The sequence below is a fragment of the Mirounga leonina genome, unplaced genomic scaffold, assembly GCF_011800145.1.
Source record: "Mirounga leonina isolate KUSES-001 unplaced genomic scaffold, KU_Mleo_1.0 Mir_347, whole genome shotgun sequence".
Lineage (NCBI taxonomy): Eukaryota > Metazoa > Chordata > Mammalia > Carnivora > Phocidae > Mirounga > Mirounga leonina.
In genome coordinates, this window is record NW_023270696.1 from 570,402 (window position 1) to 594,465 (window position 24,064).

General features: G+C 53.4%; 3 protein-coding genes across 3 annotated transcripts; 1 reads left to right on the top strand and 2 right to left on the bottom strand.

The window, feature by feature from the left end:
• Positions 1–16,167: 16,167 nt before the first annotated feature.
• On the bottom strand, positions 16,168–16,812 carry LOC118026892 (histone H2A type 3). Its single transcript, XM_035029946.1, has one exon. It carries the CDS (start codon positions 16,774–16,776, stop codon positions 16,384–16,386), a length of 393 nt encoding a protein of 130 aa, XP_034885837.1. The 5' UTR covers positions 16,777–16,812; the 3' UTR covers positions 16,168–16,383.
• A 234-nt stretch (positions 16,813–17,046) lies between these two features.
• Positions 17,047–18,807, top strand: LOC118026893 (histone H2B type 3-B). Its single transcript, XM_035029947.1, has one exon. The coding sequence runs from the start codon at positions 17,089–17,091 to the stop codon at positions 17,467–17,469; it is 381 nt and encodes a 126-aa protein (XP_034885838.1). The 5' UTR covers positions 17,047–17,088; the 3' UTR covers positions 17,470–18,807.
• Positions 18,808–21,864: 3,057 nt separating this feature from the next.
• Positions 21,865–22,331, bottom strand: LOC118026894 (histone H2B type 1-F/J/L-like). The gene has a single exon (XM_035029948.1). It carries the CDS (start codon positions 22,311–22,313, stop codon positions 21,933–21,935), a length of 381 nt encoding a protein of 126 aa, XP_034885839.1. The 5' UTR covers positions 22,314–22,331; the 3' UTR covers positions 21,865–21,932.
• Positions 22,332–24,064: the final 1,733 nt, after the last annotated feature.

The window sequence follows — 24,064 nt, forward strand, 5'->3', positions numbered from 1 at the left end:
GCTGCGAGGCTGCGGCCTCCCCATTGGCCGGCCGCCGGGTGGCGCGATGGCAGGCTGCGCTGTGATTGGCCCGCTGCACGCTCCGCTCGGCCGCCTGCCCCTTATCTGCGCCCCGCGCCCGCGTGACCGCCAGTCCTGTCGGGATCTCGCGCGGGTCGGACGAGCTAGTCCCCGCGCTCGCAGCAGCGGGGCAGGGTCGGGCCACCTGGCCGCGGGCGTCGCCTCTCCCCACGCGGCTGCCTCCTTTCTCCCTCCGCACTCCCCCTGGCTCGCCAACGCTCGGGGGGCGGGGGGGGGGGGCGGCGGGAAGAACCTTCTAGAAGGTGCATTCTGCGTTCGGCCTTTCCGTGGTGACAGTGTTGAATTTTCCCAGCCGGCGGTGAAAGGCCCAGGTCTTTCAGGGCTGGGCACAGACCCTCCGCGTCCGCATCCTTCCCTCAGGGGTGATTAGTGCGCTGCCCGTCCCCACAGCTGGACCCCAACGACCCCAACAAGGTGCTGCTGCGCCCAGATTGGGTTCAGTGGCCGTGCGTCCCCGGGTGCTGACCTCTGGCCCCTCCGGGGGCCTAGCCCCCCAGCCCCCGTCGTCCCCCTGCAGCACTCTCTGCTTCTAGTCTGTGCCCTCCTCCCTGTGAGAGAAGAGCCCGCATTGCCCGACCCTTGAGGCACTTGCGGACCCCAAGATTACAGCCCACGGGTGGGCCAAATTGCCATCCCCAAACGTGCAAGGTCCACGCAAGGGTTATTTTGAGCTAAAGGCACTTGGAAATGCAAGCAGATGCAAGGGGAGAGCTCAAAGCCCTCGTTTTCTTCCTGAAAACAGAGCTAAGATTCCCATGTGAAAGGTGACAGGTCTACAGCTGGAGAGAAGAAGCACTTTTGTCATCATGGAGGGGAAGTGAAGACCAGAGAGGACTCTGCACCCACAGACCTTGTTGACAGAACTCTGGTCTTCCTTAGGGCTCCCGGGTATCTTACTCGCTTTCCCACAGTTGCCTCTCTTTGTTTAACCCAGTGTGAGAGCATTTAGGTTTTGCCCCTTCTGTGGGTCTTCATTTCCTCGTGAAGGTTCCTGTGTCATAATAAAACTTAAAATGCTTGGGGCACCTGGGTGGCTTGGTTGGCTAAGTATCAGACTCTTGATTTCGGCTCAGGTCACGGTCTCGGGGGCTCCACCCTCAGCGTGGGGTCTGCTTGAGATTCTCCCTCTCCCTCTGCCCTTCCCCCACCCCCACAGTTGCTCGCTCTCTAAAATAAATAAAATCTTAAGAAAAATAACTTAAATGCTTTTCTCTTGTTAATCTGGTTTTTTTTTTTTTTAAGAGCCCCTACTGAGGCCTAAGATGAGTAAAGACTTTTCCTGCCCTGTTGCAATAGTCCCCTCCCTCCCTCATAATAGTCCTTTCAGATAAAAGTCTCTCCTTACTAAATCTGGACTTTTTTTAGTTGGTCATGATTGTCACACAGAATCTCTGCCGTCGTCCCCGAGTCGGGTCAGATTGTCTAGGCACCAGGGAGAAGAACCGAGGGACCGCCCCGAGGTTGCCTGGCCTATAGGGTGTGCATCTGACGCAGTCAGATGTCCTGAAAGAGAGCCCATGCTTTGAGTCATTTGACCTTGACCAATGTGTAGCTTCCCTGGGAGCCCAGAAGCAGGGCCCACACCCTTGAAACGCTGAGAATTTCTTTATCACACATAAAACCTCTTTTTAGGTGGTTCGGTTGACAGTTTTCGTGATCTCAGGAACTGAGTTTCCTGTGGTTCCTACTCAGAGGCACCAAGGCCCAGGTGGAAATCTTCCCCTAAGAAAACTCCCCAAGAGGAGAGAGATCATCTCTCTGAGGACAGCTTCAGAGGCAAACATTCCCCCCGAGGTTCTGGCTTGTCTAGGACACGTGCATTTTATAGATCAGGTTGTGTGTGCTCTGTGCATACATTTGGTGCCAATCACTGTGATGAGGAGAACAAAGGCAAGAGAAAACCCGCTATAAGGAAATCCCCTTACAGCTTGCAGCCCACTGATAAATCCCTGAGCGGGCCAGAGCGTGACCTACAACTCTCCAGGAACTCGCGGATGCCCTAATGTTGACGTTTCATTTCGGACTAGAAACAACTTTCTCTTGACAATAGCGAGATCTCCGGGGTCCTGTAGACCTCACTTTCAGCCTACAGAACTTCCTTAGAAACGTACGTTATCTCTACCCTCCCTCCCTCCACACACTGAAAAGTATGTCATCGGCCACCCCTGCCGTTCTTTCTGCCCACGGGTCTTGTCCCTGTGCTTTAAGATAAACACCGTTGTCCACCAAAGACGTCTCAAGAATTCTTTCTTGACCGTCGCCTTTGGTGACCCCACTCAGCTGCTCATTATCCATCCTGCGTCTGAGGGAATCCCTCCCTGAGCTAGAACATTCTTTCCTTGCTCTCACCACTCATGGTGTTTGCAGGTGCAACTCGGGAAATACGGGCTTGTGTGCAGCACTTTGTTGTAAGTCCTTTGGGATTTGAGGTCACAGGTGGTTGACCTTGTGCGACATTTCTGTGGGGTCGTATGGGAGCTATCGGGACTTCCAGGAGCTCACTCTACAGGTGGAGTGGGGTCCTTTCAGGGGCAGGTGGTCCTGGATAAACAGTGCATGAAGGCTCCCCCAGAGCTGATAACTACAGCAGATGCTCAGGCTTCCAGGTGCTGGGACGACCCTTCTGATACCCCCCAACTGACATCCTGTTCCTCTGGCCCCCTTTATGGGAAATTCCTGCTGAGCATCTACAGGTCCTGCCCTCCCATTCTCTGGGCCCCGAGCACAGTGAGCATTGAATTCACGTTGCCCAGAACCCCATGAGGTGATGGCATTCGGTGCCAGGGGTCTGGGGTGCACCCCAGTCACCCGCCGTCACCCACTGTGGAGGGTTTGGAGGACCCGTGAGGCACCAGAGTGCAGACTGGGCCTGGTTCTCCAGCCATGACGGGGTTCCCATAACAGGTGTGATCCCTGTTTAGACCCATTTCATAAGAGGCTCTGCTTGGGGTTGTCTCCACTGTGGTGATTCCCCTCGGCCTCCACAATAGGAAGGAATTCTGCCACGGGGTTCAATCCATGTCCTGCTAACGCTTTGTAACTTTTTCCTTTTTAGGAAGTCTTGTTTTCTGTTTCGGTGAATAGGTGGCAAGAATTTAATTCTTTTTCTGTTTTTGGCCTCAGGAATCCCTCTGGCAGTTTGGTGAAGCTCAGAATATTTTAAAACATTTAAAAATGCATGCAATGAAATGTCTCAGAATGTTTTTATTTTTTTTAATTTTTATTTTTTAAAGATTTTATTTATTTGACAGAGAGAGACACAGCGAGAGAGGGAACACAAGCAGGGGGAGAGGGAGAGGGATAAGCAAGCTTCCCGCAGAGCAGGGAGCCCGATGTGGGACTCGATCCCAGGACCCTGGGATCATGACCTGAGCTGAAGGCAGGCGCTTAACCAACTGAGCCACCCAGGCGCCCTCAGAATGTTTTTAAATGCATGACATTTTTTAGAACTGCAAAGGAAATCGGTGATGCTGAAACAAATTGTCAAAATGTATACAAAATTAATTTGTCATGTAGTTATCTGTATACTATACCTACAGTTGTATGTGTATAAATGTGCATCTTATTACTGCAGTAAATGCAAAGTTCTACCAGGGAAGGACTTGTCACTCCTGTCATTTGGAAGTGGCTGTGGGCATGAAGGACATTTAGGGATCCCTGTACCGTGAGGACCCCATCTGCTGTCCTCTCCTTAGCATATCGGTTATACTTCTACATAAACTTCTTTTTACGTCATTGGCCTAGAGTTTGAAATATACATTTATGACCAATCTAAGTCCACTTTGCTTTTTATTTATTTGAATTTTTATTCTTTTTTTTATAATTCTTTTTTAAATTTTTTATTTATTTGCGAGAGAGAGAATGAGAGACAGAGAGCATGAGAGGGAGGAGGGTCAGAGGGAGAAGCAGACTCCCCGCCGAGCAGGGAGCCCGATGCAGGACTCGATCCCGGGACTCCAGGATCATGACCTGAGCTGAAGGCAGTCGCTTAACCAACTGAGCCACCCAGGCGCCCTTGAATTTTTATTCTTAAAAATATTTTATTTGTTTATTTATTTATTTAGAGAGCATGTGAGTGGGGGTGGGGGGCTGCGGCGAGCAGAAGGAGAGACAGAATCTCAAGCAGACAGCACGCTGAGTGTGGAGTCCAACATGAGGCTCGATCTCACGACACTGGGATCATGACCTGAGTCGAAAGCAAGAGTAGGAAACTTCACCCACTGAGCCACCCAGGCTCCCCCCAGTTGCATATATTACTCCTTTGATGATTGTCACATAGTCCTTGGCTACTGTGGGTTTTTAAAATAAAATAATATTACTCCATTTTCTTTCTGCATTTCAGTTTGGGAGGTGTCTACCGGCCTTTCTTCAGGCTCTCCGATTCTCCCCTCGGCCACAGCCGGCTGGCTGAGCCCGTCAGAGGCGGCCTTTGCTTTTGCCTCGGTGATTCTGACCACGTCTCTCTTGGCATTTCCGTCCCTCTGCGTACATGCATGTCTGTCTACTCTGTCCCCTGGAGCCCTTAGCATAATATCACAGCTGTTTTAAATCTGCTAATTCCAACACCTGTATCAGCCTGCGTCTGGTCCTGACGGCTGTTTATCTCTTCAGACGGAGTTTTCCTTGCCTGTGGGCATGTCTGGTAATTTCTGGTGGGAAGCCAGACGTGAAGCTCATGCTGGGTGATGAGAACTCGAGCGAGTCAGCTTTGAGGGGGAGGATCTGTGCTGCTTGGGGTGTGGGGCTGGGCTGTGTTTAGCATGTACGGTAGCTCCAGGCCCCAGAAGCTCCTGATACCCCTAGGGTCCTCGTTGTGTGCCCTGCTGTCTTTGGGCTTCTCGAAGAACCCCATCTCCGATGGAGCGGCTCTTCGGCCCTCCCTGCTGTGACCCCTGGCAGGATGCTGCGGGGGCGGTGCTAGGCCGTGGGCAGGTGGAGCGTGCCCCTCTGGTTGTCTCCATCTCTTCACGGCCCCATGTCGCTGGGCTGTGACCCTCCCAGGTGCTTCACAGCGGAAGGCTGGTGTTTGCACAGGGCCCGAGGTGGGTGGGATGGGCTTGATCGGAGCGCACAGCTCCTAATTCTGCTCACCATAGGGAAACTCAGGGGACACAGGGGCACCTAGAAGAAGAAGGAAGCGCAAACAGCACCTGGTGTTGGTGACTTTTGTGCATTGGCTTGACTGCCGTGTAGGGCACCGGGCTTACCCACGAATCGGGGTGTGTCAGTGAGGTGTTTCTGGCTGAGATTCACTTGTGAATGGATGGACTCAGTACAGCCCATGGCTCGCCCCAATGTGGGTGGGTGTCACCCAGGCCGCTGAGGGCCGGGATAGAACAAAAGGTGGAGGAAGGAGCCCTTCTGTCTGGCTGATGAGTTAGGGCGTCCATCCTCTCCTTGATGCTCCTCATTCCCAGGCCTTCAGACTCAGAGTGCATTATATATATAATTATATATATGTAATACAGATATCTTACTAATAAAAGGATTAATAAAAACGATATATCTAAATATCTTATTAATTCTATTTGTAGGGAGCACCCTAACTAATACACACCTCTTCAGATAAAAGTGAAGATAAACGGAACAAAAGCCTCCTACACCCAGGGGCCGTGGCATTTGAGAGCATGCTAGATGTCGATGCAGGTGGGGGCGGGGGTGAACTGGGAGGAGGTGCCAGCGCCCATTGGGGAAGTCAGGGAACCCGGATTGGGTTGTATAGGTTACAGGCAGTCAAACTCTGGAATATTTTAGGAGAGATGAGTGCTTTTACGGATGGCACCTCCTTTAGTGTGGGCTCTCACCAGGCGCATGACTTAAAAGAGCTGTTCTGCCACTTCAGCCCTCGAGCGGCAGATGAGCTGGCCAGGCTCCCTGTGTATGGGGCCACCAAGGATGTCACCAAGTATAGCAGCTCCAGGTGTGTTTTCGGAGCTTCGGAGCAAGGGTCAGGCCCTGCAGCAGCTCTCTCCAGAGACCCCTGCAGCTTCCAGCAGGAAACACAGCGACACAGCATGTGGATTCAGAAAACCAGTTTATTTGGCTTATAGAGAGTGCTCCTCCCCTGTGACCGTCTGAACTGTATCCCACCCCAGGTTCGTATGTGCGAGAACTAACATCCGACCCCTCTGAAGGTGACTGTGTTTGGAGACCGAGTCTTCAGGCAGGTCATTAAGGTAAAGTGAGGTCATTAGAGTGAGCCCTAGTTTAATTCGACAGGTTTCCTCATCTCAAGGGAAAACCTGGGGGGCACCGGGGGGGAGGGGGGCGCTCAGTCGGTGAGCATCCGACTCTTGATTTCGGCTCCGGTGGTGATCTCGGGTCTGGAGCAGATATGGCCCTCACAGCCCCGAAGGAACCAACCCTGCCAACACTTTGATTTTGGACTTCTAGTTTCCAGAACTGTGGCGCATTACATTCTCTTTTTAAAAATATTTATTTATTTATTTGAGAGCGAGCACGCACGAGCACAGAGGGAGAGGCAGACTCCCCCCTGAGCAGAGAGCCGGAAGGACGTGGGGCTGCATCCCAGGACCTTGAGATCATGACCTGAGCCGAAGGCAGACGCTTCACCTTCTGAATAAATCCTAAATACCCTCAGATACCTTGAAGTATATATGGTTTCCCTAAGAAAACTAACAAACACCTCACAAAGACACCCCCAAACCCTCTTTCTCTACATTCTCTGATATTCCAGAACAAAGTACCGGATTCCTTTGTCACTCGGAAGGTGATGGGTTTCACCGGTATATGTCATGCTGGGTCTTCATCACAACGAGGAGCCATGAATTTACTATCAACCCCAAGAGTCCCATTCATAGCTTTCACTTCCCCGGTTGAAAAGCACCTGCACTCCTCGGGAACCCAGCTTCGCTCTGGAGGCGGGAGTAGCCGCAGGAGCGCTATTTGAAGGGCTTCTGGAGCATCTGTGTTCTGATTGGCTGGCTTCCCCAGCTATTTGATCCAATCAGAGAGCCGAGCTGCCTCCGGCTATTTAAATATGCTCTTTGATCCAATCCCATGCTGCCTGTTCCCAAGCCCTTATTTGCATGTAAGCCATATAAATAGGACGGCAGGTGCCGTCCACCCTCCCCGGGGGCTGCGCCGTCGCCCCTGCACCGGGGGGTGGGGTGGGGGGGTGACGGTGGGCTGTGCCCGATATTCAGGACGGAAACGCCCAGATCTCCCGGTTCAGCAGCAGCGAGGGGGCTGCTTCTTTCTACAGTAAATTCCGAGACCCCCTCTATTAACCCACACCCTCCCAGCTACTTTGAAAACAGACTTCATAATCGGTTTCCTATTGCGGCCATAACAAATTACCTCCAAGACCTCAGCTGCAAGCAAAGCGCATGTATTCTGCGGGTCTGCAGGTCGCAGGTCCTGGCTCAGCTGGGCCCCTGGAGAGGCTCGGCGGCTCAGTTGAAGGTGTCGTCGAGGCTGCTTTCCTGTCCGAGGGCTCTGCATAACCCCCGCCCGGGGGGCTCACTGAGGCTGCCGCAGTCCCTCGCGGCTGCTAGCAGACCCACTGTGGGCTGTCTTCCCCCCCCCCCCCCGCCCCCCGACGCGGCCCGCATTCCTTCTCTGCCAGCCAGGTGGTCTCCTCCAGCAGGGGCCGGGCCCATCCCCCCTCCCGCTTCCAGTGTGTCTGAGTTCGCGCCACGCTTTTCTTACTCCAGCGGAATAAAACTCTCTGCTGTTAAGCGCCTGTGATTAGATTGGGAAATCTAGGATGATCTCCTCCTCTTCAGATCTGTAGCCGTAATGGCAGCAGCAGGTCCCGCCAGGGGCAGGGGGTTGCAGTCTGTCTACCAGAGACATCTCTAGTCAGATTTTCCTTTAGGACCTCTGTAGTCGTCTGTATTGCAAACCAGTGAGGTTATGTAGTAAAAACGAAGCTCATTCCTCCGGAGGTGCACCCATATGGGCAAGCCGGGTTCACATCCTCGCTCGAACATCCACAGATGGCTCAACCAAACGGGATATAACAAAGCTGGAAGGTGTGTTTGCTTTGTGTTGGAAAAATGACCTGATGAAACGGGGATGTGTCGGACAACCCTAACTCGGAAGGCGTGCTATGTCTGAGTTTTTCCAGGGTGGGGATATTTGCCTGCCTGAGTGAATGAATATGACCATCATGGGGGATGCACGGGAAGTTGGAGTGAGCAGACATTACAAAATGTGTTCACAGGGGCGCCTGGGTGGCCCAACGCGGGGCTCGATCCCAGGACCTGGGATCATGACCTGAGCCGAAGGCAGACGCTTAACCGACTGAGCCACCCAGGGTCCCCTAAAGGAAAATTTTCAAATTCTAACCTTCGTGGGCCCAGGTCCTGGGCTCCCAGGGAAGCTATACTTTAACATTTACCGAGGTGAAAATGATTTGGTAAAACCTCAAAGCGTGGGCTCTATTTCTGTATGTCTGCTTCGTTAAAAAAAATAAATAAATAACCAAGAGGGAATATTCTAACCATAAAGATAAGAAAGACAAAAAAAAAAACAAAAAAAAACCACCTCCCTGGTTCCCACATTAAAGGCATACGGCCTTGCACATGCTAAAAACATAAGATAAAGCCTGTGACTTTCTGATTGTCCTGAACTGTGAGCTCTTTTCTGGGTCCCCAACCTGCCCTGCAGATTTCAGACTTGCCAGCCCCCCAATCAAGGGAGCCAATTCTTTAAAACACATCTGTCTGTCGGTCGGTCCTATTGTTTCTGCTTTTCTGGAGATTCCCCCTTGAGAAAACTTGGAATTACTACTCTCCTTTGTCTTTCACCCTTAGTTGTAAATAGGCCCAGGTCTTTTCTGGTGTGTTAGCTTCCCAGAGCTGCCCCAGTAAACTACCACAACAGGGGGGTTTACAACAGGCGTTAACAACCCCCCCCAGGCTGGAGGCCACAAGTCCCAGATCAAAGTGTCATGGGGCCATGCTCCCCCCAGAGGCTCTAGGGGCCAATCCTTCCTGCCTCTTCCAGCTCCTGGAGGCCCCGGATGTCCCTCGGCTGGTGGCTACATTACTCCAGTCTCTGGATCCATGTTCACCTTTCCCCCACTGTGTGTCCACTGTGTGTCCACAGGGCCTCTGCCTCTCTTCTATCAAGAGACATGGGATTGCATTTAGGCCCAGGCTAATCCAGGAAAAGCTCCTCCTCCCAAGATCCTTGACTTCCTCCCGTTTCCCACACAGGGTAGTAGTCACAAGGTTCTGGGATGAGGAAGAGAGTAGTTCCTTCCGTGGCGGTTTTTTGGGGCCAGCCACACAAGGCCACACCCAAGGTCAGAGGAGCGGGGCAGCTCACCCCTGGGGTGAGGCGTGCGGCTTGAGGTGGGCGAACATTTGCTGAACTCAAAGCAGCACAGGGAGATTTAGTGCACGGCAAACCCACCTCCTATCAGGAGCACAAACTAAGTAAACTGCACATTGGTGCCCTTTCTTAAATTTGTATTGCTACATGGAGTGACTCTGATGGAAAAAATATACATGTGTCGCAGCCGGCTCTGCCGAAGAGAAAGGGCTCGTTGAGAGTCAAGTGGGAGCAAGGAACGTTCTTCTCATCTCTGGTGGCACCGAAGGACCAGTTTTACCCAGTGTCGGCTGTGGAAACGTAGAGGACCACCAGCGACCCAGAACTCTGAAGATCAGTCTGTCTCCGCAGGAGGGTCACGATATCACCATGAGGAGAGGACAGTGACCAAGAGAAGCAGACATAATAGAAGCAGCACTGAATCCCCCCCCGCCCCGCCCCACAGCCAAGTGAGGTGTGCACCCACCCCTCACCGCGCCTGCAATACTAATTTTCATCAAGAGCAAAACTCCTTGGAGTGTGGTTTCGTCCACACCCTGAGTGCAAAAACCAGAATCAAAATAGCTGAATTCATGTCTTGAGTAAAAACAAAACAAAACAAAACAGAACAGAACCTAAATCCAATCTGTGTTTGTCAACGTCCCTAAGCAATTCTCCCGGCCTCAGAGGACATTGCATGTCTGTCCCACAGGTTTATGTCAGTTGTGACCCTATCTACCTGGAGACAGCATCAGACCCCACAGGCTCAGGGCTCAGTCCCATAAGACCACCCCCAACCCCAGATCGCCAATGGCAAGTCCGGGTTCATGGTTACACAAAGATTACAACCACAAGGCTACGGAAGGATGTAAATAAGATTGTGCTGCCTGTTTACGGACTTCGGTGACCAGGAAAGCGCTGACCTATATGGGTATTTAGTTCTTAAGCATATGTCTCTCTGAAACGTTCAGATGTGGACATGCGCGTATCCCTAGAAGCAGCAAAGAGGGAAACAAAGCGTGGACAGAGATCTGATGCGCTCCGAGCAGAGCGGAGGAGGGGAGAGACGCAGCCGAGAAGGGGCGAGGGGAAAGCCGGGCGCTAAAGGGTGCTGGCGGAGCTCCATCCGTGCGCGCCCTGAAGCAAAAGCCTCAGCGAGCCGTCACCGGACAGACAGAACGATCCCTTTCCGGAAGAACGCACGTAGCGCTTACATCTAAGGCATGCGCGCCCCTGCGAGAAATCAGTGACGTGCAGCGTGCAGAACCCGGTCAGCATCGAGATTCGGAGCCCAGAGGAGCAGCGCTGAGGCGGGGCGGCCGCCAGGCGCACGATGGCGCTCAGCATCCCAAGGCCACCCGGGCGAATTCGCCTCCAGCGCGGTCAGGCCGAGAGCTTTTGAAATGACCAACCGGGAAACGTGTCCGAGCGTAAACAAGGGCCGCAAAGGCTTCGGGGCTTTACCCAGCGAGTCGCGAGCGCAGCCCGCAGGAGCCGGGGCCTCCGAACCCAGCGCCAGCCAGCAGCCCGTCCCCTGCACCCCCGCGTGCGGGCGCCGTGGAATCCCTGTGCGCCCCTGCACCCCCGCATCCCGGGATCCCTGCCTCCTTTGCGCCCTTGTATTCTCGCCGCCCCGCATCCCCTCACTCCTGCCTCCCGGCCACCCGGCACCCCCACCGCGGCTCCCCGCAGCTCCGCCACCCTCAGGGGTTCGCCAAGCCTCCCTATCGCGCGCTGCCTTCCCGGACCTAGGATCCCAAGGCCGAGCCTCGCCGCGATGAGCCGCCCGGCCCGAGGCAGTAGGCCCGCCAGCGCGCCACCCCGCCCGGCGCGTCCCCGTCACGCCCGGGGAGGCCCAGCGCATGCGCCGCGGCCTCGGGGAGCGGCCCCGAGATGGCGACCCCGGTTTCAGAAGACATCATCAAGCCCAGTCCCTTTTTCCGTTTCAGCAAAAACAGCCGTGCGCGCTCTCCCCGACCGCCTCTGAAGCTTCGCAACCGCTCCGTCGTATCTCGGAGCCTGCGGGACGGTGGCCCTCATTTTCTTTCCTTGGTGACTTGTCCCCAAGCAAACCCGGCATGTGCTGCGTCTGGACGGTTTCCGGGCAGTGATGCCTTCAAGGGCTAGGTCGCTAGAGCGCCTGCGGCCAGACACGCACGTGGCGTGGAAGATGGCCACGTTTCACACACACACGCGCGCACCCGACGTCCGTCACGCGTGTAGGGGCGCTCACCGCGCCGCGCCATTCCACGTGCACATGTGTCCTTGGGACTCGGGGCACCCAGGGTTTCTCCTGCTGTGGGCGAGCTCTGAGAGTTGCGCACGCTAGCCAGTGCAGTGAGGGGAGGAAACAGCAGTTCCACGGTGTTCCAGCTCACCTGCCGGAGGTTGCTTCCAGCTGCCCGGTGGAGGGGACACTGGAGGCCAGTGGGCTCTCCGAGGTCGCTACCGGTCTTGGCACGGAAGGGCTCGCAGGCCCATCAGAGCGCTCAAACCAGGTGGGTTATTAAATCCATTGAACACTCCCAGCAGAAGCAAGGTGGAGGAGACGGTGTCAGTGCGGAGGAGCGCTGCCCCTCCCGGTCCGGGGCACACCCACCCCGTGCCCCTCCCCGTGCCGGGCACACCTGTCACGTGTCCGGTCGTTCCCCACTGCCTCAGCCTTCCCGCTGATGTGGGGCCACCGGGGATGCTGGGCCCATGCACACAGGTGTGGGGTCCCTGCCACTCCGGGATGGCTCACCTGTGGAGAGTCCCAGAGGTGGCTGACTAAGACCTAACGGAAACTCAGTGCCTCAAAGGTGATTGCTTAGTGTCTACTGCATACTTAATAATCCTGAATATTTAGCTCCTCCTGTATACTTAACACTCACGAATACTTAGTGCCCAGAAGCCTCACATTTAACTACCCTGTGTCTTGGTTCTCTTGTATCTTTAAGCCCCACTCTCTCGCCTCACTTTTATCTATGCTCCCATCTTAGGACATTCATCCATTCTCCTACCCCCACCCCACCTGCCCCCCCCTTTTTTCTTGTCTTCTCCAGCAGAATGGAATATTCTAAGGCAATAGAACAAGTGCTCCCTCCAGGAGGCTGCAGCCAGGCGGAGGGAATGAGGGTGCACTGAGTGGATGAAAGGCAAAAGGCAGGCCTGGCCTGCCAAAGCCAAGAGTGCTTCTTCACTGTGGAGTGTTGTGAGTTCTTGGCATGTTCGAGTCTCCTGTCTGATCCAGGATGACCTTCTCATCTCAAGATCTTTAAATTACACCTGGAAAGACCCTGTCCCCAAATACGATCACAGTCACAAGTTCTGGCTGTTAGAATGGGGTCCTATTTTTGGGGGGAGAGCGCTACAGGTGGGTTCCAGGACTAGGGTGTCTCCACGGAGAGCATCTGCCTCCCGACTTTCCACATGTGCTGACAGTCTCCAGGTGGGCATACCTGGCTGGGGGGACACTGAGGAGGGGCGGCCATGGGGGTGTGCCTTCGACGCAGGGTGCAGGCGGGGCCTCAGGGGTCCTGGGGACTCGTCCTCAGGGGACAGTGTCAGGAAGCTGAACTATCCTTGGAGCGAGACTATATATAAGAAGACACCAGGCACCCAGCCATGTGAAGGAGGCGCGTTGCCCCTCCAGCAGCTGGGACATTTTGGGCCGCTCCATCATCCCGCTGGAGAACACTAGCAAGATGGCACCCAAGTAGGGCCGCCCCAGGGCTGGGGCAAGCCATGGACGGGCAGTGGGTAAGGAAGGGTGTCCTGGAGGCCCGAGGGCAGGGTTGGCAGGAGGGGTGGTCACAGGCTCCACGGTCTCTGGGGAGGACGGAAGCGCCAGGACATGGTCTCCCCAGAGAGATGTCTGGGACCCAGCCACCCACGTGGAGGGGCATGGGCAGAGGGGACGATGCAATTTTAAAACTTTTGCTGGGTGGGTGCGGGAGAAAAGCAAAGCTTCGGTGAGGCTTGGTGAGCAGTGCGTAGAAACAGACCCCCCCTGGGAGTGTGAGGTCGATTCTGAGGACCAGGTCTGGGACCTCCATGCGAGAGAGCAGCGTGCAGGCCAAACAGCTCCGCTCAGCCCAGACCTCACAGCTCTCAGGCTGGGTGACCGAGTCCTCCTCAAGGCGTGTCCCCTAACACTCTAATTCAGGGTCTAAGCAAACACAGAAAATGAGAGGGTCCTTTTATGCTTTTTCACTTGAAAGATTCTTTAAAAAAATTTTTTTTTAATTTTATTTTTTCATTTTTTAAAGCTTTTATTTACCCATTTGAGAGAGGGCGAGATCACGAGCAGGGGGGAGGGGCAGAATTGGGGAGAGGGAGAAGCAGACTCCTTGCTGAGCAGGAAGCCCCGCCACGTGGGGCTCAATCCCAGGACCCTGAGGTCATGATCTGAGCCGAAAGCAGACCCTTAACCGACTGAGCCACCCAGCGTCCCAGGCGCCCCCCTTGGGAGATTCTTGAACATGTTGGAAATGAACAAAGCAAGGAGAGACCAGATGTGGGGTGGGGGCTGGAGACAGACCCATGCCCAGGAGAAGGGCAGGGTGAGTTACGGGACCTGGCCAAAGTGAGCGGAGAATTCTGGAAGCTGGGAGCACCTTCCTGGCAGTGGGTGTGGATGTTTCTGCATTCTTCCTGCGAGACTTTGTACCTCCTTGGCTCACCTTTCTCAATAAACTACTCACCCCACAGGGACGTGGGGAGCACGACAGAGATAATCCCATGGCTCTTGCCGCAGGGAGCCGGGAACTGGCCTCAAAGCTCCGGGCTCTGCAGAGGCTGGTGGTCTGTTCCGCCATCAGCCCTCCTTCCCCAGCCCCTGGCAAGCACTGATCTGCTTCCCGCCTCTACGGATCTCTCTCTTCTGGCCATTTCTTATACATGGGATCCTACCCTGCGTGGCCTTGTTGTCTGGCTTCCCGGACATGTTTTCGAGGTTCCGCCATGTGGTAGCACTCGTCGGTGCGGCCGTCTGCATTCCACCATGCGCACAGAGCACAGTTTGCGCGTGCATCTGCAGGGACCTTTGGGCTGTTTCCAGCTTTGGGATGTGCTGCTGGGAATGTGCGAGTCACCGAGTCATTGGGAGTGGGCCTGCTGGGCCACGTGGGGCTTTCTTCCTGGAGCGAGGGTCTGATGGGCTTTCTCTTGCAGAGGTGGGCAGCTCTGAAGATTTTCAGATTCCTGAACCAGGAAACCCTGACAGACGACCAGACGTTAGACCAGAGCCGTGCAATGGAACTTGAGGCTGGTCTGTTCCCCCGCTGTCTGATGTGTGGCCGGGGAGGCTAAGAAACTGCGTCCGTGTGTTTCGTTTTGTATCACTGAAAACCGAACAGCCCTTGTTGCTTCTTGCTCTCTACAGGGGACAGCTCAGCCACCTTAGGGCTGCCTCCCTCTTAGCGTCCCATTTCAGGAATGAAAAGTCGGGAGCTCCACGGAGAGACTCGGCATACCCAAGCCCCCCTGCCCCTGAAAAACATTTCTTAAATGCCACTGAGGGGTTTGACAACATACAATGATCTACACCACATCAATGCATAAACACAAATTTCAGCTGGAACTGGAGACCGTCACTGGAAACAGAAGGGCCAGCTCCATCTCCAGAAGGCTCTATTGTCTCTTGGACAGTCCATGCAGCCTGCATCACAGAAATGGGGCCCGCTCGGCCACCTGCTCTGCTGCGTCCCTCCACTGCAGCGGGTCCTGTGCTCAGATGCACGTGGACAGAGCAGGCTCGTACATCCCTGATGTGAATCCCTTTCACAGCACTAGGATATTTTCCTAAGACCAGCAGATGTGTGGTTAGCTCCAGATGGTGTCTAGGCAGCCCTGGTTTGAGTAGACCTAATTTTAGTAAATACAAATTATATAATAATCCTGAATTGTCTTACCCACCTGTCTTTATTGCTATAAAAAAGTAATGAAAACAATAAAGATATTGACAATAGGAACAACAACAGTTATCAGGCTTTCTCTGTGCCAGACATTGTTTTAAAGGATTATGAATCAACCACTTAATCCCTCCTCCCCCATGAGGTGGGTGCTAGGTACGTTCTCACCACCTTGCCAGGACCCCTGGGATTATCCAACTCCCGTTTATTACACAATGTGCAGCTCACGACCAGTCCTCTTCTGAAATAGCCACACATATATTACATAATCTGATCCTAACAATGCTCGCTGTACCCCTACTAAATTCACAAACCTAGTTTTCCTGATTGAACTCAATGGGCAAATTATTCTAGTCTCTAATTTTAGCTATCAGGTTAAGGGGCTCGGATTCATGTTTGGCCAACCCAGATTGAGTAATTTAAATTCTCTTAAATAGTCATTCTATTTACAGTAAGGTTTTCTTTAAAAGTTTACTCTCCCCTTAAAAACGACTTTCTTTTAAATGTTGCAAACGCCTCTAGAGCAGAAACCCTTTCCAAGACCTTAATCTCCAGATTAGCTCATAACTCCGATGGACCTGTTTCCAGAACTTTGCAACGTCCGCTCAGTCAAGCACCCTTCCATTTTTAAATGGAAATCGTAAGATTTACGTAGGAGAACCTCAAGAATCAGATTCTCTCTACACAGTACATATTTTCAAAACCAGGTGAACCCGCCCGGTTATCCCGGCCCGGGAAAAGGAACAGCCTGTCCTTGGCATCTAAACGTGACCGCAGGACACTTGGCGCAGCGGTCAGCCCCCGGAACAGATACCCTCACGATGAGCCGGACCGAGCCCGAGGCTTGGGAGTGAGACTCAAAGGCAGACGGCGGACACGTGTCCGCTGGCATTCCCTGCGGCAAACGGACGCGGGAGCCCACCGTGCGCGTAGGCGCGCCCGGATCGTGCCTCGGGCCCCCTCGGGCCCGGCTCCCCGTGCGCCCACGAAGACGCAGCCCTAGAACAAGGCCAGGTTGCGTGCTCAGTGCGGCTCTTTTCTCGAGACCGTGGGTGGCTCTGAAAAGAGCCTTTGGTGCCACGGGGCCCCCGGGGCGCACGGCCGCTGCCGGCCCGCCTCCGCAGCCTCACTTGCCCTTGGCCTTGTGGTGGCTCTCGGTCTTCTTGGGCAGCAGCACGGCCTGGATGTTGGGCAGGACGCCGCCCTGCGCGATGGTGACGCGGCCCAGCAGCTTGTTGAGCTCCTCGTCGTTGCGGATGGCCAGCTGCAGGTGGCGCGGGATGATGCGCGTCTTCTTGTTGTCGCGCGCCGCGTTGCCCGCCAGCTCCAGGATCTCGGCCGTCAGGTACTCCAGCACGGCCGCCAGGTACACGGGCGCGCCGGCGCCCACCCGCTCCGAGTAGTTGCCCTTGCGGAGCAGGCGGTGCACGCGGCCCACGGGGAACTGGAGGCCGGCCCGCGACGAGCGCGACTTGGCCTTGGCGCGCGCCTTGCCGCCCTGCTTGCCTCGGCCTGACATTTCCAAGTTGGGCGCCGGGAGAACAGAGAGCCGAGAGCGAACGGGCGAAATAGCGACTCCGCCGGCCTCAGTGAGCCCTTATATATGGTCCGGAGGTAGTCAAGCCGGCCTCGTCCGATTGGGTAGCGATGGCGACCAATCAGAAAAGGAGGCCGCCATCCCCTAATTTGCATGCGCCTTTTCAAGTAGTGACGTTACGCGGCATTTGAGCCTATCAGAAACGAAGACGTCTGGATCCTTCATTTGCATACGGGACGTATAAATACAGTTCCTCAGGTCGTCTGCTCCTTTTGTTCGGGGAGATCTGCCATCATGCCTGATCCGTCCAAGTCGGCTCCGGCCCCGAAGAAGGGCTCTAAGAAGGCGGTGACCAAGGCGCAGAAGAAGGACGGCAAGAAGCGCAAGCGCAGCCGCAAGGAGAGCTACTCCATCTACGTGTACAAGGTGCTGAAGCAGGTGCACCCCGACACGGGCATCTCGTCCAAGGCCATGGGCATCATGAACTCGTTCGTCAACGACATCTTCGAGCGCATCGCCAGCGAGGCGTCGCGCCTGGCGCATTACAACAAGCGCTCGACCATCACGTCCCGCGAGGTGCAGACGGCCGTGCGCCTGCTGCTGCCCGGGGAGCTGGCCAAGCACGCCGTGTCCGAGGGCACCAAGGCGGTCACCAAGTACACCAGCTCCAAGTGAGGCGCGCCGGGCGCCCCGGAACCCAAAGGCTCTTTTCAGAGCCACCCACACAATCGAAAAAGGGTTTCGAACACGGTGAAGGGTTGTCATGTGAACCAATTCCGTTCTGTGCGTCCCAGCGGTTTCCTGGCTATCGGGTCTGTGTGTGCGCGCGCCTGTGCGTATGAGCGGAAGGCAAGAATGTGTAGCTGTTCTTTACGGCGGTCTGGGATGGTGGCCGTCGCGGGTGCGGCCAAGGACCCCGTGTCCACCCTCCCTTTTGGGGCTATTAATGCATTGCTAGTCGAAGTAGGATCCTCGAGCTTTGCGTCCTCTGGTGGCTGCAGAGCGTATCCCCGGCGTTTGCGCGCGTGGACTCCCAGGGCCCGCACTGTCCGCGCGTGGCGTGCGCCTGTGGGTGAGGGGCGCGGGTCACCTCTTCCAGAAGGACCTCATGCCAGCCTTCCTTCCCCGGTGTCCCTGACGAATGGACCCCGGAGGTGAGGACTTGGTTGTTGCGCAGCCCGGGCGGTGGCGCCTGGAGCTGCATCCCTGCCTGGACCGGACATCTTTATTCTCAAGCAGGGGACATTTCCGGGAGGATGTTTGCGTGGCTGGATCTTGCAGCGGCATTGAAACCGAGAGGGAGACGGCAGCGTCCTGTGCGCGGGAGCCAGATGTAATAAGCCGCTTCCTGCTGCGGGTAGCTTTAACTTACGTGGGGATGGGGGAGATCAGCTCAAGACAGTAATTCCCTTTCTCTGTAATTCCCCCTTTTCTGAGCAAATTAGCTCCCTCCCTTTTCAGCCACATTGTTATTTTCTGTGAAGCGTCAGTGACGCAGAATTCCCCCTCTCTTTGGATTTATGACATTTAATTTGGAAAGTGTCCTTTTGGTCAGAGAAAGCGCTTTGGCACGAAAAGTCTTCACTTGGGAAAAGACATCGCTTTGCCTTTCCCTTCGCTTGGCTCTTCTTATTTGTAAATAAGGGATTCTTAACAATCGCTTCCTTGAGCCTGTTTGAGTCTTAGATGTATTGGAAGGTCGTGGCATCCTGTCTGGCAGGGAACAGACAGACACACAATGAAAGAGAACAGTCGTGTTTTTGCAAATCGTCTCTCGAAAGGAGGCCGGTCGGGTATCGGGCTGGGCGGGAGGGTCTGGAGGGAATGTCGCCATCCGCGCGTCCCCCGCCCCAGCGGCTGGAAGCCCACCCACCCGTTACTTCTGCGTGGGTCCAATCTAAAGGGATTTAAAACCTCACACGTTTTTCGGTTGACATCTAAAATATTTTTATCCTTAGTTCTAATAGTTACAAGGACGCAAATCCCAACCCAGGACGTTTTAAAAAGCAAAATGGTCACAACAAAAAATTTTAAAGAAACGTTGGAATATTTGTAAAGTTCTTGACCTGTTACACATTTTCCAAAACATTTTTTATTGAGATACAGTTGACACGATCACATCAATCTTTTCAAGGTATCTATTGAAATAGCAATTCAGTACCATAATCAATTCATAAAACACATGATCAAATTCTTCGTTAACACTGAGATGGTCTAGATGATCCTTTTTTTCTCCCTGAACTCATTCCCATTGCACCTCGCAGATTTCCATCCAAATGTAAGATATGTTTTTAATTGTTTTACCTACTACGTTTCCTTATCCAAATAAATAAATAAATAAAAGGTATGTAAATTGAAACTTAAAAATACTTAAAAAATCACCTGGGCAGTACGCAATGGATGAAAACAAATTTTGGTACATAGTTATCAAAGATAGATAATTGTAAGTAATTCTCAAACAATCAGAATTTAATTTGGGTGAAACCTACGTCATTGAGTGAGATTGGTGGTGACGCTCCCTGCATTATTGGTTCAGTTTATGCCTCGATGGGCACATAGAATATTGTTATGGTTAAAGTGATATCGGTGTGCATCCTTGCTTTCCCTTTACTATGCTCTGAACCAATATTTACAGACAAAACAAAACAAAAACACCCCCCCAAAAAACCCATAGTGACAGAAATTTTGTCATGGCTATTTTACTCCATTCTTTCACTCCTAGTTATCATCCCGAAATTTGAAAACGGGTGAGGTATCATCAAAATCAACACCTTTAATCTTAAGAGATGTCTGATTCATATTGAACACTACAGGATCCGGCCCTCCACTATGAAGCAGGGGCCTCCTGATTGGGTCTGAGCCCTCAGCCCACTACCCAGGTAGATTAGGAGTCAGTATGTTCATGAGCACCTCTGGCAACAGGAAACTAGTCTCCCAGACCCACGTGATTGTCTGCCTGAATAATGAGCTTACGACAGGTTTAATGAAATGAAACTCGTCTCCACCAGTGTGTGAAGTTGCTAGCAGTAGGCAACAAAAATAAAATCAAGAAGCAAAATAAACAGAAATCCCAAATACAACAGTATGAGAATGTTTTGTTGTGGATAATGCAAAATGCAGATTAATTTCTCAGTCTTTTCAGGGCCCTGGCACACACACTTCATTAGCGTGAATAAAACAAAAAGAAGACTGCCTCTGTTTGCTCAACAGTGTGGTGGAGGCTGCAGAGACAGCCAGCAACAGCCCTGGATGGAGCACAGGCCCGCTTGGGCCCTGTCCTCCCAGGGAACCTATTAGGGAAGATGCAGGGTGACAGAGTCCTGCTCCTGAGAATTTATAATCAAGAAAATGGAGGGAGGGGCGCCTGGGTGGCTCAGTTGGTTAAGCGACTGCCTTCGGCTCAGGTCATGATCCTGGAGTCCCGGGATCGAGTTCCGCATTGGGCTCCCTGCTCGGCAGGGAGTCTGCTTCTCCCTCTGACCCTCCCCCCTCTCATGTGCTCTCTCTCATTCTCTCTCTCTCAAGTAAATAAAATCATGGGGCGCCTGGGTGGCTCAGTTGGTTAAGCGACTGCCTTCTGCTCGGGTCATGATCCTGGAGTCCAGGGATCGAGTCCCGCATCGGGCTCCCTGCTCGGCGGGGAGTCTGCTTCTCCCTCTGACCCTCCTCCCTCTCATGCTCTCTCTCTCTCAAATAAATAAATAAAATCTTTAAAAAGGAAATGGAGGGAGATTGAATACAGAGCCCACGTTTGTAATACTGCTACAAAACACAGAAAGAGAAACGTTATTCATGTTAAGCTGGAGGCTGGAGGAAGAGGCTCGCTGGGTATTGACAGCACATAGGCTAGGAGAGGGAGGACCCAACACAGTGGGAGAATTCTCTGGGTTTGAGATAACCAAGTAAACGCTTAGATCCGGAAGGCACTGGAGGGATTTCGCAGGTTATCTTACCTGAGACGCATTTAAGAGACTCTCCCCACCCCCCATCTCAGCTAAAAATTTCAAGTCAAATTTGAGTGGGAGGGGCTATCCCTTTAATAAAAACTACAAAAGCAAATAAACAGCTTACTGTATAATAGGTTAAATGTTGACGGAAGCGTGGCAGTCACTGGAGATGGTGTGAGTCCCCTAGGTGACAGGAATCAGGTCAAGGCCCACCTGAGGGAACCAAGGCGTCCATCCAGATCCTGGGAAGCCTGCTGGCTTTCGGAGACTAGGATGCTCTTGGAGGCGTGCTTTGTAGTTTGGGAATCACCAGTACTTGATGTTTTTAGGGCCAGGGAGCCGGGCCTGTCTGGCCTGGTGCTTCAGTTATGAAGCAGGCACATTTTACCCCCTTTGCGTATTGTTTACCTGTTTGTTTTGTTTTTGTTTTCCTTAAAAGCCCTCCATTCGTTTTGTTTAAAAGGCTCTTTCCACTGGGTGTTATACAGAAACTGAGAAATTATTAAACATACCTGAAACTAATGAATACAATAAAAAGGATCTTGGGCCGCTTACTGGGCTTCCGTTAAAAGCATACACGTTTTTCAAAAAAAGAAATAGCAGTCTCCTAATAGGAAGGATTTTGGCGGAGTAGGAGTTCGGAGGCCACGATCTGTGCTCCCGCCGTTTTGATTTTTTCAACAGAAACGCAGGATACCCATAAAAAACTGCTTCAACTTAACACTGCTTGAGGGGATTGTGGCCAGAAGCTCCTGGTGCCCAGGGAGGCCAGGGAAGGACGCCACCACCAGGACCGCACAACACCCAGGGCCTCACTACCATCGCGCCCGGCGGATCCCGACCTCACCCATTAAGGGGCGGGGCGGGGGCGGTGCTGCTGGGGAGGGTGGCCTGAGGACTTCCTGGAGGTGACGCGCGCCCTCACGCCATCGGGCCCCCGCCTTTATAAAGCCAAGGCCGCGCTCCCTCGCCCGCTGCTGGCTCGGTGGAGACTGAGCCGAGAGGCCTTTGCGGGATACACGCCTTTAAAGGAACTCAGCTTCAGGCCAGGTCTTGCGCCCCGTCGCGCACTCCAGTGCCCCAGGACGCCCACGGAGCAGCACATCACACTCAGACCGGGTGGCACGCTCCTTTCTGAGCACAGAGGTGGCTCTGAAAAGAGCCTTTGGGTTCCGGGGCGCCCGGCGCGCCTCACTTGGAGCTGGTGTACTTGGTGACCGCCTTGGTGCCCTCGGACACGGCGTGCTTGGCCAGCTCCCCGGGCAGCAGCAGGCGCACGGCCGTCTGCACCTCGCGGGACGTGATGGTCGAGCGCTTGTTGTAATGCGCCAGGCGCGACGCCTCGCTGGCGATGCGCTCGAAGATGTCGTTGACGAACGAGTTCATGATGCCCATGGCCTTGGACGAGATGCCCGTGTCGGGGTGCACCTGCTTCAGCACCTTGTACACATAGATGGAGTAGCTCTCCTTGCGGCTGCGCTTGCGCTTCTTGCCGTCCTTCTTCTGCGCCTTGGTCACCGCCTTCTTCGAGCCCTTCTTGGGCGCGGGCGCCGAGCGGGAGGGCTCCGGCATGGCCAGCGGGGCGGCGGCGGGGCGGCACCCAGATGCGCGGGGGCCGCGCCGGCAGCGCTATTTATCGTCTCCATATTCAAATGAAGGCTCCAAATCGCTGGAATCCGATTGGACGGCCGGCTGCGCCGCCGGGACCGCTAGGAATTTATGTAAATAGCAGACGCCGGCTCTTCTTTCCTATTGGGCGGCAATCCGGCCAATCCGAAGACGCGTGTGCCGCGCGCGGGGAGTCAGGTTGAGCATCTTCGTTCCAGCCGGGAGAGGGCTCTTTGTCTAGTCGTAGGTTCTGGATGGGACAAAAGAGGAACAGGAATACGGACACTAAAATACGGAAATAAAAACCGGTTTAACCCCGCGTCTCCATCTTCTCCGGCCAAGGGCAAACACATTTCTGAGGCCAAAGGCTGGGGAGAAGCTGATACTTACTGAGCAGAGGGAATGGGGAATAACTTAACTATTTCCCATCAGGCCCCCCCCCCCCCCCCCCCCAAGAGGCCAGTTTAAGAGTTCATGAGCAAATGCAAAGGACTCTTTAGGAAACACCGAAAATACGTTAAGGTACTTATACTGGAAGTGTAGCTACAGGGCAGGCGTTCAATGGAGGGAGGAAATGAATCGGTTTCAAGGGAAACAGTCCTCCTTCCAATTGTTTATTTCAACGCTGACAACTCCCCTTTGAAGTGACAGGTACATGCTAAGTACTGCATACACAGGATCTCATCTAGTCTGCTAAAACGTCCGACGGTTAGGGGCACCTGCCTGGCGCAGTGGGTTGCGCTGGACTCTTGGTTTAGGCTCAGGTGGGGATCTGGGGTCGTGATTTGGGTCGTGATCTCTGGGTGGTGGGATTGAGCCCTGCAACAGTCTCCGTGTCAGTGGGGAGTCTGCTTGAAAATTCTCTCCCTCTGCTCCCCCCAATGGTGGGCACAGGTGGGGGCCCGCTCTCGCTCTCAAATAAATAAAACTTAAAAAAAAAAATCCTGCAGGTAAGTGCTATTCTCTAACTAGGCATCAGAACACAGGCTTATAGACCTGTTAAATGATAAGCTGGGGCCTATTAAAAATGTTAAGAATTTATCTGAGCAAAAATTGATTAGAATCAGGCAGCACCCAATTTAACAGATAGAAAGGAGTTCCAAGGAGCTGTACAAAATGAAAACCGTGTATAGGCAGAACTGAATGTGAACAAGAAGTCACACAAAGCAAAGAAAGCAATATTGCGGGGCACCTGGGTGGCTCAGTCGTTAAGCGTCTGCCTTTGGCTCAGGTCATGATCCCAGGGTCCTGGGATCGAGCCCCACCTCGGGCTCCCTGCTCTGCGGGAAGCCTGCTTCTCCCTCTCCCATTCCCCTACTTGTGTTCCCTCTCTCGCTGTGTCTCTCTCTCTGTCAAATAAATAAATAAAATCTTAAAAAAAAAAAAAAAGAAAAGAAAAAAGAAAGCAATATTGCAAGGTCCCTTTCCTTTTCCAGGATGGCAGGGGGCTATCAGACCAATTACCTCACTAGAGCTGATCAGGGAATTCCTGACTGACACCATTCTGGGAGAGCTAACACTTTCAATAAATTAAGTCTTGGTTAGCTGACCAGAAGCTTAGCATAAGGCACTCCGTTTTGGACCTTTTGTCCTGTTTTTATCAGAAGTTACCAGATTAATTCTTATAAACATGAGTTAAGTTTCCCTATATGTTAAATGCCAAGAGGGAAAGAAAAGGTGTTCAGAATTCACATTTCTCACTTACTTCAGCATCA

Excerpts from the sequence above, each read along its gene's own strand:
- LOC118026892 (XM_035029946.1), bottom strand. The coding sequence starts at position 16,776 with ATGTCAGGCCGAGGCAAGCAGGGCGGCAAGGCGCGCGCCAAGGCCAAG.
- LOC118026893 (XM_035029947.1), top strand. The coding sequence starts at position 17,089 with ATGCCTGATCCGTCCAAGTCGGCTCCGGCCCCGAAGAAGGGCTCTAAG.
- LOC118026894 (XM_035029948.1), bottom strand. The coding sequence starts at position 22,313 with ATGCCGGAGCCCTCCCGCTCGGCGCCCGCGCCCAAGAAGGGCTCGAAG.